Source organism: Malurus melanocephalus, unplaced genomic scaffold, assembly GCF_030028575.1.
Source record: "Malurus melanocephalus ecotype Western Australia unplaced genomic scaffold, MMel_1.1 scaffold_30, whole genome shotgun sequence".
NCBI classification, from domain to species: Eukaryota; Metazoa; Chordata; class Aves; order Passeriformes; family Maluridae; genus Malurus; species Malurus melanocephalus.
The window spans coordinates 2,746,157-2,759,419 of NW_026623262.1; the positions used below are offsets into that span (position 1 = coordinate 2,746,157).

Genomic DNA, 13,263 nt, shown 5'->3' on the forward strand with positions numbered 1-13,263 from the left:
CTATAATATCTAAGATGCTTGAACTCGGTGAAGAGTGCTGGCATAATGAGGAGAAGTGTTTTAAGATCAGCAGAAATGGGCATTACAATACAGTCACCTTGGGACAGCATGTAATAACAGCTTTATCACGTGGTAGAGAAGGAGTGAAGAGCAGAAACAGCTGSAGTGGACAAGAGACCAGACAGCATGCTGCAGTCCTCACACAGGTTAGTGGCACCATAAACTAATGAAGAACTKTTGCTAAAATAGAGGAGTGAAGTTCTCATACACCAGAACTTCTGAGTGATTATACAGCCCATGGTACACAGTGCTTTCCACCTCAGAAGAACAGTGTATGTTGTGGTTGATGCACCTTTCCTTTTATAGGAGATTTCAGTAAGCAAGCATTCAGTAAGAAAGGCTGCTAAATTAATTTTATTTTGAATTTCTCTGAAAGCAAGATAGTTAAAAAAAAACAAACKTGATTATAAAAACAGTGAAGAGTTTACTCATCATTTGCTATTAAACTATTTCTTGATTTTAAAACCTCTGAAATATTAACACGCATACAAGCACAATTTAAGGGTTATAAAGAAACAACTAACCAGCTATACCACTAATGTACTACGTGCACTACTTAAAGGGACACTTGTCAACTTCTGGGTTGGATCTCTTCAGTTCTGAATGAGGGCAGAGAAGCACAGCTCTGTTTGTGCCTGCGATGCTGATGTGCCTTATGCAGGCAGAGGAGTCTCACCCTGTCTCTCTCCACCTTTGCTGGGCTTTATCCATTTCTCTTAAGCTTTGCAGCTGCCACATGATGCACCATAAGGAGTGCTTTCCRTCAATAAAATTCAGTAAACTATTCACACGTTGCAGTGTACAAAAAGTGGAGCTGAAAATTGGGGTGTATATAGATACCCTTTCTATTCCAATACTTTTAACTTTAAATAATAGCAAGTACAAGATTTCCACTCAAGCATTTTCAAGTTGATGATGTCCCTTTAAATATTTGAACTCTATTCTCTGCACATATGTGTGCTGCTGGTAGGGTCATATGCTGCCTGAGGCCAAAGCTATGACATAAGAGACATAAATGCACTCAAGAGAAAGACTTAGTAAGTCAATGCCTTGATAATAAGCCTTTCTGCTGATATTTGCAATAATAATGCCTGCAATATCAGTAATAACCTACTACAGTCTTTGATTCCCTTCATTCAGTCCTCACATAGTGTACATGAGACCTGTTGAGAACAAACACGCCCAGGCAGAATTAAAATTAAGATTTCCATAACAATAAGTGAAGCATTGTGGAAACATGGTGAATAGACTTATTTTAAAGTTTTCTAATTATTACAATCTATCATAGTTGTACATTGTAAGGCCAGAAAGTATTGCTATGACCATCTAAATATGGCTTTTGGATATGCCAGCCTTCTTCAATACGAGTCAAATAAGACCATTTTCCTTTGGGGGTGGAAATTCTCCAGGTTTGATTTTAAAGTAGTTAAGGGATGCAAAATTTACCTTAACATAATTATTTCAGTGCCTCACTTTGTCAGTTAAGTACATACTATTTATTTCTACAATGACTTCATCAAGTTTCAATTCCAGGGGTCAGATATTATTAAACCTTTGGTTTTTCGGCTGTTTCAACTCATCTTTTTTCTGTGCATAGGAACACAAATACTCTTTCCAAGCATGAAGTTAGAGGTGCACTTCTTAAABTATTGAGGCAAAGTTTCCTAATCACATAAGCACTATTTGCTAGTCTTTTCAGATACACTTGAAGTTCAGAGTTTGCTTTTTATCCACTGTGGGATAAACCATTTGATTCAGCTGCCTTTTGGTAACTGAAATGCAGTATCACCATGTTACATAAGCCTTTGGAGTTTTCTGGGGTCACAGCATGCACAAAAGGGCAGCTGAGGCAATCTGAAATTGGAACTCAAGTTCTGATTATTACAGATACTAATTACTGTGATTATTAATTTCCTAAGCATTGACAACCTCAATTTTTAAAAATATTTGCAAAAGCACCATATTAAAAGAAAACACATTTGTTCCAAGTCGCACTTAAAACTTGCTTATGACACAAACACAACAGTGGAGTAGAGGTTATGAGCTTTGGAGACTATTTCACTGAAACACTAAACATATCTTTGAAATAAGCCATGACATATAAAATTTTAATTTTTAGTTAAGGCAAGAAGCTGAAAATTTATTTTCATTTACTCTGGTAATCCAGAGGAAGTTGTGCACACATAGAGTTCAAAAAGTCATGCATAAAGGAAACATAATTTGCCAGTTTTAATATAAACCTCCAATAAAATACAAAATTAACTTAAATATCTTAGGAATGCAATATTTTAYATGGATACTGAAATAGTTTTTGATGATTATTAACATTAAGTACAACTAATTCATGCAAATCCTGTGTCAGCAAAACAATATTTGAAAAGAAAAATTGAGAAAAACCAAAATGAAGATCTGTAACCTCAAAATATCTCTCTATACTCACATACTATAATGATTTTAATTGCAAAATTCTTTATTCCAATGGATACGGCTGCATTTACTGTAGGGATTAATTCATTCTACAGTAAAAGAATTTATCTGTGCCACAATTCAATATTATTTAAATATTTATTTTTCATTCCAAAAAGATTAAGCTACATCTGTTGCTTATGCAGTCAATATTAAATGCTACCATTGAACCATTATTATTACCATTTTTAAAATAAATGCATGTTAGGTTAAGGAGGACCCTTTTGGAGAAAGTGGAATAAGAAAATATTTCTATGAAAGAACTTCTTAATTGAAATGAAAGCCTAATTTACAATTGGATCGGAAGATCTAGATAACCAGGAAATGTGTAGATCATTTGGATTCAGTATTGCCTTTAAGAAAATCCTGAACTACAGGAAAGACTGTAGCACAAAAGATAAGAGAATATTCCCCATCAGAAGCAATGACTGACAGTGTATTTGAAATCCACTCAATTCATTTTGACAGCTCACAAGTGACTGAGTTTTGGAATCCACTTGCTGTGTGAATGACTAATTAACTTAATTTATCGCTACACAAAGTAACATTAACCTGATGAAAGGCTTGAGTAAATCTAAAGGTTCGCTGCTTATGTGTGTGAGATCAAGATTTTTTCACAGGTTTGTTCAAGATCAGCTGAAGTCGCCCTTCATTGGGTCTTCATGGAAATAAGTCAATTGTACCATCAGCTCTCATCTTTTATGCTTCAATCTGCTACCCCATTATCCAGTCTGCCAATTAGCATTCACAATTAAGTATGTGTAGATCTGCATGGATATAAAGAAGGAGAAATGCAGAAAATAAAGGGAGATTCTGAAGCATCCATGTGGAAAGTGCGGGTTCATTTCTTTGCAATACAATGAATACAAGAGCGCCACAACTAAATGGAACTGACCATGGTGGCTCACAGCTCCTATCTCTTCTCTCTTGCTACTGTACCTTTTTAAAGCAGGAACTCCACCCTGCAGCTCATTCTCAGTCAGCAATTTTAACAGGCTGCCTGGTGAATTGGTGGAATCACCATCCCTGCAACTGTTCAAAAACCATCTGGGGATACGGTTGAGCGGTGAACGTGGTGGTGGCTGGCCTTGATTACCTTAGAGAGCTGTTCCACCCTCAATGGTTCTATGTTCTACGTTCTATCTCAAATCCTGTGTTCATTTGGTGTCAATACAATTGGTGATCTCTAATGAAAAATGTTTTGCTGAAAATACTGCAGAAGTTTCTGCCAGTAACAGTCCAGCCACAGAAAATGAACAACTGAAAGACTGAACAGATACATAATAATCCTGAAAACTTCTGTTATGGAAAAGCTATAAAGATGATTTTTTTCTTGCATATCACAAAAAAAAAAACCAACCCAAAAAACAACATAAATTCAAGACTAAAAATACCCCCTACTTTTATACATCAAGCTGATTACAATGGCAGTGGTCCTGTTAGAGAAGGAAATTAACTGTACAAGACAGCAGGAGCAGAGAGGTATTTATGTTCATAACATACTGTCATTTTAATCCACAGCAGATCCTAAACTATAAAGCTCTCTTGCTTAATAGTAAAATGTCTACCTAATGTTTGATCACTTAGTTTACCTGTTAGAACCATTCTGTAAGAGTATGCATATTTATTTGAGTATATAAATTATGAAGAGTTTAGACTAGAATCATAACTCTAGTAAAAATTACATGACATGATAAATTAGGAAGTAGTGTTGAGAAATATAGTTTCATCTCATATGTTATTAATAACAGATGTAATTGAAGAAATCCCCATGTTCATACATTTTTTACATCAAAGGTATGTGCTAGTTTTTCAATTCTGTTCTTACAGATTTCTAAAACCTAATTGCTCAGAATAGTAAAGTAGATTATTATTGAAAAGAACACAAAAAAAAAMCAAGGAGCGGGGAAGATCAGCCACGTCTCATGAAGTCGACTCGTATTTTAAATACCTTACCAAACTTAGTTAAAAGCTCTTTTAAATAGCTGTTATTTGAACCGAACTTTCATTATGTTATAACCCTGTACCTTATAATCATGCAGTATTTSTGTCATGTTGGAGCTAACAGCTTTCATCATTCAGTCAGTTCTGTCTACAAAACAGAAAATTACCTTCACAAGTTCCTGAGATTTATGCTTTTAATTACCTCCTATCTGCTTCACTACCCTCCATACCCAGAGGATCAATATAGTCTTATTTATAAGGAAAATGTAAAATGTTTGACAAAAGACAATGACAGTTCTGTAGATTTTTATGTGATGCTATTGATTATTTTGTTTATTATCTTTTTGACAGCATGAATGAKTCATTAAAATTTGCAAAGTCAACTTTTGGTGATGCTTGCCTAAATCTCCAAAATTTGCTTTCTGGCTTTTTAAACAGATGAGCACTATCATCACATCATTTTTATTAGCTTTAAATGCACTCAACCAATGAGATGACTTTCAGCTTCTCTGAATTCAAAACTGTTACATCTGCTTTTCTGCTCTGCCGACAAGGTGATTCCTCACAGTCAGCACAGCTGACACCAAAAAGCAGGGATGACTTGCAGTCATTACCCACAGAGCAGAACACTGCAAACACAAGTTTATTTTCAATCCAATTACATCCTATGAGCAAGATGGTGCCTACCAGGCTGTAAGACAGCCAAACACATTTCTGTAAGAAACAAAAACTGTGGAGAGGGAAGCAGGGACTTATTTTAGCCATGATCAACAGGTGACAAAATCAGTTTACAAAAAGAACACCACCAAATAAAAATCAGAACATGTGGACTGGTGGCATCGTATATTTGTTGGGACTAYAGAGAAGTCTGGCTGCTGAGATTGGGATTGGATTAGTACTGACATTCTTGCACAGTGCCTAAACTCCTAAAACTCTATGGATAATCACAGGATCCTCTGAGCTGGAAGAGGCCAGTAAGAGCAAGTTCAAACATTGACTCAGCACTTCCATGTTCACCACCAGAACCAGAACCACCTGCCCACATCTTTTAACAACAAGTTAACAACAAGTGGTGACTGCACCACTTCCCTGGACAATCTGTTGCAATGTTTGACAACTTTCTTTTGGTGAAGAAATTTTTCCAAATATCTAACCTAAGCCTCCCCTGCCTCAACACAAGGAGTTTTTTCTCATCCTATGGCTTGTTTCCTGGGAGAAGAGACTGACACCCACTTTATTATAACCTTCTTTCAGATAGGCATAAAGAGTGATAATGTCACTCCTGAGCCTCTTTTTCTCCAGGCTAAACAATCCAAACAACCTCCAGACYAAACAATAAAATAAAAATAATGAGGGAGAAGAGCCAAGAAACTACTTGAACACAAGATAATGATACACAGATAAGGAAAAAAGAGCAAATCTGCAGAAACCAAAGAGATATCCTTCCAACCACAATTCACTTTTCCCTTATGGCTGCAAACTACAGTGTCAGATGCCACAACAGAATAGACATCTTGGGGACAGTTTGGCTAAAAGCTTCACAGCTGCTGGCAGATTAAAGCCACACACAGTTGAGGAAAATGCCACAGATTTATCTGGTGGCCAGAAGGAATGAGAAAGAATGAGCCAGGGATGAGTCCCTTCGGTCTGCTCCTAGCAATGATGTGAGGTGATAGAGAACAATCTGCAGGCCCTGGCCAGGCCCCTCCCAGCCACTGCAAAAAATTAGCCCTGTCCTGGGCAAAACCAGGACACTCAAGATGATTTTTGGTTTTGTTAGAAAGTCTATAGTATTTTCATTTTTAATTAATATTGCTATCTAAATCAATGGAAATGGAGTATTTTTTCAAAGGTTTAGCTAGATCTTTCCCAGCATATCTTGCTTCCTGTTGGTGGAATACCTGCTCTGGTGGCCTTTAAGTCACCATAGAATCTGACTCACTATCACAATCTGTTCCATGGGGAGGATTCTTCCTCTTCTACTCCCTAGTCTCTCATAGTAGTAAATATAACTGAGTATTTCTCATTTTTTATGAGCTGGATTATAACACAAGACTGTAGCTTGAACTTCAGTAGCACATTAATCATTGCTGCACTGGAGCACATGCTGTGTCATCATTGTGAAGAAATGAAAAAGTAATATGGTGTTTACAGATAATTTGATGCAAAGATGGGAACACCTGTGTTTATTCCAAAGCACTGAAGCACATCCAGTTGCAACTGTTAATGTACAATTTTGCTTTTTTCTTTTCTTTTTAAAACATTTTCAAAAAGAGTGTGTTTCTCTGCTTAGCAGAATAAAGTTCATGCAGACTGGAATAAGTATCTAATTGACCATACGGTCAATGTTTACTGTTTAATTAACCTCATTAACTATCAATCCTCAYAACATATCCCTCCTAAAATGAGATTTCTAACATAATTCAATTGCACTTGACTCCTGGTATCTACCCCCATTATAAACTAGTTCAGGAAAGAGCCCTTTTCTCTATTCCCTCCTCACATYTTTTCCCCATTTCACTTCTTTTATTCCTGTATGTTTTTGCTTTTCTTTTTCACTGATTCTTGCTTCTCTCTCAAAAAACTTCAAAATAAAAAAAAAAAAAAAAGGAAAAAAAACCTAAAATAAAAGGTAGGAAAAGTAAATGAGAAGATAAACTGGAGAATGGGGATTCCATTCTAGAGGCAGGCATCCCATATAATTTGGCATGTCCTCGGGTGTCCTTTGTCAGTTAATCAGCCTGTTGTGGATGTTCCTGACACCTCAGATATTTAAACAGCAGGACACTTAGATTTAGGCACCTAATGCCACTCTGAGTACCAGCTAGAGTATCTTAAGTAGATCATGCAAAAAATGTTGTTGAAGCAATCTCAGTTATCATTGCTGTAAGGTTGATACCGCTTTTACAGATAAAATTCCCCTGAAGGACTTCAAAGTTCAGTCTATTAGAACAACTTTAGTTAGCTTTACTTCAGAGATGATATTTGATTTTTCTGTTCTGCAAGACTTTGGATCATCTCTTCTGTACTCAAGTTTCTTCTGGAGTTGACATATTGGAAGGGGTGCTCAAACTAGCTGTATCAGAATTTATTAGCAGAAATAGACAACCTCCAGTTTGACCAAACTGCAGCTAAAAATATTAGAAAAGGACAGGCAAAGTATGATGGTGAATGTCTGTAAATATGAGTCAAACCTCATCCTTGAGTCAAACTTCATCCTTTCTTTTTTAGGAAGAGGACACACATATCAGGTTAAGACTAGAAAAATTAAGAGCTTGTACACAGAGGTTTTGTTCATGTTGTATTTTTGAAAATTGAAGACTGGGAGATCCTGAAGAGTTCAGTTAGAAAATACTGTTTAAATTATGATATAGGAGAAGAAAAATCATTCTAGGAACTGTATTTTTGAAAATACAGAATGCATTGCTTCAACATATGTTTACTCCCACATTCAAGACAATCTATTTTRAAATATTTAAATTTTAAATTTTTTTCCCATCCCCGATCTTTTACTGCAGGTAGCTGCAGATCCTTGCCTCAGAATCTGGTGCTAGAACACTCTCAGCAAAGCTAAATCTGCAGACACATAAGCAAAAGAAACCCCAAAACCTTTGCAATTCACTGTATTAATTTAGTGGGAGGTTTGACAACTATAAATTGATTAGTTTGATTTTTTTTTTTTTTTGGTCTATTGGTTCAGACCAAAGCACAAGGAAAAGATTGCAGGCAAGGAAACCAATTTTCTTCTCACAGATGAATACCCACTGTCTGTATGTTTCTTGTGCAATTGATAAAACACCACCAGAAWGAGGTCAGAATCCTCAGACACCATGCAAGTGAAATTCATTTAGGAGAACAAAAATAAAAAACATAAAAAGACACTTAATAGGTTAGTTTTGCCATTTAAGTTTAATTTAATTGCATAATTTAGGTCAAAGAAAGTTCAAAGGAATGAAATGCCTATCAAAAACAAGAAGTATATCAGCCTTGGAAAGCTAGAAGGAACTCAAGTATGAAGTGGCTGCACTACAAATCTCATTCTGCAATGTGCTACACTGAAGTTTTAATGCAGGTTAACAGAGTTTGATGCCATTCAAAAGCATGCCACATGGTGGAAATGATTCTCTGAAAGATTCAGCAGTTACAAGATTCAAACATATCTGACTCCCTCCTTCCCCAGTCAGCAAACAAGGGTTGGATTCTAACTATTGCATGCCCTGCACATGATTCCACATTAATTTTGGTCCAAAGGGACCAAAAAGAAAAATACACGTGGAGTCCAGGTTTTATTTCTGCACAGGATTTTCAASAAGCTAAGAAAGAACTATGAATGTGCAGAGCTTTGCTGAAACCCCATTAGCATTACCTCAGTGAAACAATGAGGATTATGGGGGGTGTCTATTTGTATAGGCAAGAACAGCATCCAAAAAAATAAGGTCTCCTTTCAGAAAAAAAGAGGCAACCCATACCCAGATTAATAATTCTTAAGGTCAAATGACTGAAGAAAAGATTTAAAATTTTAAGTACAGCTTCTCAAGAGAAGCTGAATAATCCAAAGAAAGGCTTTTAAAATACAAGTGCTAAACTATGACAACTCATTCTCCATAGATTCCTGGATGCTGTGGTCATGAAATATTTGTGGAACTTAGATTATATTTAAATAACTTCTGGTATTTGTAACAATGCTGTAACATTTGCACTTTCCAAAATCAAATTTCTATGTTGTTTGTGAATGTCTGGTAAATGAAACTGCTGCAGAAAGTGAGGGGCTGCATTTCAGCATGGGGAGTATCCCAGTCATGATGCTTCATCCTTTCTTACAAACACTCACTACAAAAMGATGATGATATTTTCTAGTGACTATAACCAAATACATTTGTTAAATTTAGGAAGAGTATGCCACTATATTGAATACACCTGGCCCAGAAGAAGCAGCATGGCTATAACTGGCCATGCTTTTGTGATGCCACTATTTAAAGAAGAATATGATAGGCCCTTTCTGTTTACTTTGTAAGTCTAGATAGGAAAAATTGCTTGGTTGACAAATGTACAACATGACGTAACATTTCAGCTCCTTTTTTGCTTGTTTGTTTCAAGCCCCTCAGTTGTGATTCAATCTGTCTGCCTGGGTTTGTCCACCTGATTGTCAGCACAAAGTGAGTGACTCCTCYGAGGACAGGACCCATCATCAGGGGGACCCTGATCTCAAGAGGAGAGGGTGGAGCAAGTTCAGCCCGAGCTGCCTCACTGGTGAGGGAGTAAGATCCAGTCCAGAACCAAGATTCAGATCTATGAAGCCAAAGGAAATTTTAAAGAATGTTATTGGTTCCTTGATTTAATCAGTAAAAGTAGGTACCTGGACCAARTATCAGAGCAGAAAGATTTTTTTTTTCCTTAAATCTTAACCTTAAAGAAGAAAGACAAGCAAACTAAATTTAAAATAATGACTTTAGAGATCAGTTAACTAAGCAGATATTGCCACTTCAAAGGAAGTTTAATAAGCTTGTCAAACGATGACAGATTTAGAAATCAATTTGAAGCTAAGATAGCACCGCTGCTAAATCCTTAGCAGCCTAGACAAGAAAGCCAAACTGGGGAAAACACAAGACACTTTTCAAAGTGCAGTGTTAGAGGCAGAGAAATCCAGGGTAATGGGTATGGGTGCTTTACTGCAAATCTCTAGAAGCATAAAATATTCAAAGGCTTTGAGGAGATGCCTGAAAACTATTTCTGAGACCAAAATTATGACAGAAAAATATATTATATTAACACATCACTTAGGGATTTATTCTTACCCTAAAGATAAAAAAAATCTGGGAATTTGGGTTTATTTTTATTAACTTAATGACATTAGTAAGTAGTCTCCAAGAACAAATACATACTTTTAAACTGTCAAAGGTCRTATATTTTCTTAAATAGTTTCCTTTAATATCTTTAATTTTCAAGCTACTCAGGAGAAACATGAAATTGTTATATATTTTAAAAACATCMGTGTGCTCTTTTGTAATGAGTTTTTAAAAATTAACCTTCAGAAAACTATTTCTTTGGATTTCTCATACTCAAAATGTCAGCTAAAAGTGTTTACATTGATTATAGATGAAAGTTATTGGAAGAGTGTCTTTATTCASAAATCGAAAGACATATCAGCAAGGATGTACAAACAAGAAAACACTGTTTCTTCTGGAAGAAAAGCAAATATGACCTGGAGAACTCACTGGGAAGCTTTTCTGCCTCACCTCCTTTTTAAAAAGAAAACCTCAGACAAACATTTATTTTTGCAATACCTCTTGAGAGTTACTCTACCGTCAAATGGGATCAATGGACGTGGCATTGGATATCCTGCCAGAACTACCCAGGAAAATTAAGAGTTCATGCTCTGTGGACTTCTGCTTCTGAGTGGACAAAATCCCAACCCATCAGGCTGAGCAGAAGGTAGGCAGAATTGAAAGGATTTATTTAGGAGAAAGAGGTTTAGATTAATTATGCCTAATGCATTGATGGAAAAAAAAAAGAAAAGAAAATAATTAAAAAGAAGGAAAGTAGGCAATACTCACATCAGAGTTAAAGCGAAGCTGGCAGACATTGCAGGAAATTACTTGTTTCTTCTTTGGGGGAATGGACACTCCAAATGTATGGTTTATGACTGCTTTTTGCACAGGATCCATCTGGAGAACRAACAATAAACAATTTGCTTTTCAGGGCAATAAAGAGTATAGAAAAAAAACCAAAAAACAAAACTACCACATCTTAATTGCAAAGAGCCCCCTGAAAGCCCTCCCCTATCACTCACTGATCCTGCAGAAGCCACTTTTGCACCCTGACAACTATCATTTRTTTCTACCTTGTTTCCTTTCAGTGATAAATATTAGCCCTTATTTGGAAAATATTCTCTCCTGGAGATCTCTTTGTGAAAGGAGGCCCTTTGCAGGATCCATTAGAAATGGCACTTGCTGGGAAAAAGAGGTTGCAATCCCCAAATATTTCCATGCAGAACTGATGAGTGACAGAACCCAGGGGAAGGCTRAAGTTCGGAGGAAAATGAAGGGAGTGTTTGCACCAGGAAAGTCAGCATGCTTCAGAAAACCTTTTAACACTGTAAAATATGTGAGACTAGTGAAAAAACTGAATATATTACTCCTAAAATTGACTGAGCCTTCTCAGGAACTCAGAACTGATTACATCTTTGCTAAAAMTCAGGACTCCTGTTAGTCACAAATATCCACAGGATCACAGAGCGCTCTTTTGGTAACACTGCAGAACCTGGGGAACGACACAGGATGCTCAGAAAACAGTTTATAACTTCTGCTGTGCCCAGACCTCAGTCATAACGTGTCCTGATGTGACATGAATACTGATTAAAATTTTCCTGATGCAAAAATATCCAAACATAATTTTCTAATTAAAAAAAAAAAAAGCTGAATGTTTGGTCTGGTCTCACAACTGATCCTACTCTTAGCAGGACAAGGGAACAGATGACATCTGAGATCCCTTTCAACCCAAATGATCTTATGAGCATCTGTGTATGTGTGGTCTTCTATCGTTATCCAAGATAAGGAATGGATTCTGGAGAGGGCAGTTTACAACAAAAGAGAAATCCCATTTCCCCATTTTGCTTTTAAGCCAGTTCAGAAGAAAACAGTTTGATTTGTTAAAAAGTTAGATTTTTCTGAAGCTTGATTTGCAACCACAGTGATGATTTTTTTCCTTTACAATCCTACTGGAAGAAACCAAACCTGGCTGTTAAATACCAGGTGATACAAAACACATACTCTGTACTAAGGCAAATTGCAGAAGGGGGRGAAAACAGCTGAAGCAAGTGATCCATTAAAGAATTAGAACAGTAAATAGCTGTTTCCAGACTTCCTAAACATGAATATAAAGATTGTAATTTTCCCTTAGTACAAATTTCAAGCTTCCAGGGAAGCCTGCACTGCTGAGGATTTTCTTCTCATATACATACACACTCACAAAAAACAAATTCAAGAAAAACATATTGCATTGTATTGCATTCTTCAAATTTATTATCTAACATTAAACAATTGTTTTCCGACAATGGCTACATATGTTTCTTGCTGCATTCATTTTAAACCAAATGTATTACTCTGTAAATGGCACTAGTAACAAATTTTCCAGAGAGGTAATTTGTTATCTCTTTTTTTATTCTGTTTGGTTTTTTATTCTATTATTATTATTAATTTGCCACTAAGTACTGTATTTCATTGTCACAGGGCTACCATATGACAACACAAAGGTAAACCCACCTCGTCTGGTATGATCTACTGAATTATTAAATGATGTCGTGCTGTTACAATGAATGTGACAAAACCTAAGAAACACCTAAAATAAATAACCCTGTTTCCTGTTCCCTCTTTTTCTAGGACACAATGCAAGTTCAAAGTCTAAAAGCTGTATTGTCTCTACAACAAAAAAAAATTATTTTCCTAACTTGTACCATTTATGGCATTGCCCTGCACAGTACATCACAATTATACATGCAGATTAAAAGTTTTTTGAGCATCCACTTCATAATAGATATGACAACCAATATATATTATTACATTTATAATACATGTTAAAAGCTTGCCRTATTATTAGTGAACAGTTGGTTGGATTTTTTATTAAATGGAAGATACGTTTTACATTTCAATTAATTGTTAATCAGTTAATCTAGAAGAGTAATGCTCAAAAGTACCTCAACCATTTGCAGTCTCTGAGATCAGTGAAAAGAAATAGCAAAAATACCCACTAGTGTCTGCAGTCCCATTTAAAAAAAATACCAAGGGGAGAAGCAGC

General features: G+C 36.1%; 1 protein-coding gene across 1 annotated transcript in view; it reads right to left on the bottom strand.

The window, feature by feature from the left end:
* Positions 1–13,263, bottom strand: part of ZNF385B (zinc finger protein 385B) — a 73,555-nt gene that overhangs the window by 22,351 nt on the left and 37,941 nt on the right. The window contains exon 3 of the mRNA XM_057363737.1: positions 11,025–11,135. Within this exon, the coding sequence (XP_057219720.1) occupies positions 11,025–11,135 (111 nt within the window). The remainder of the gene's footprint in view (positions 1–11,024; positions 11,136–13,263) is intronic.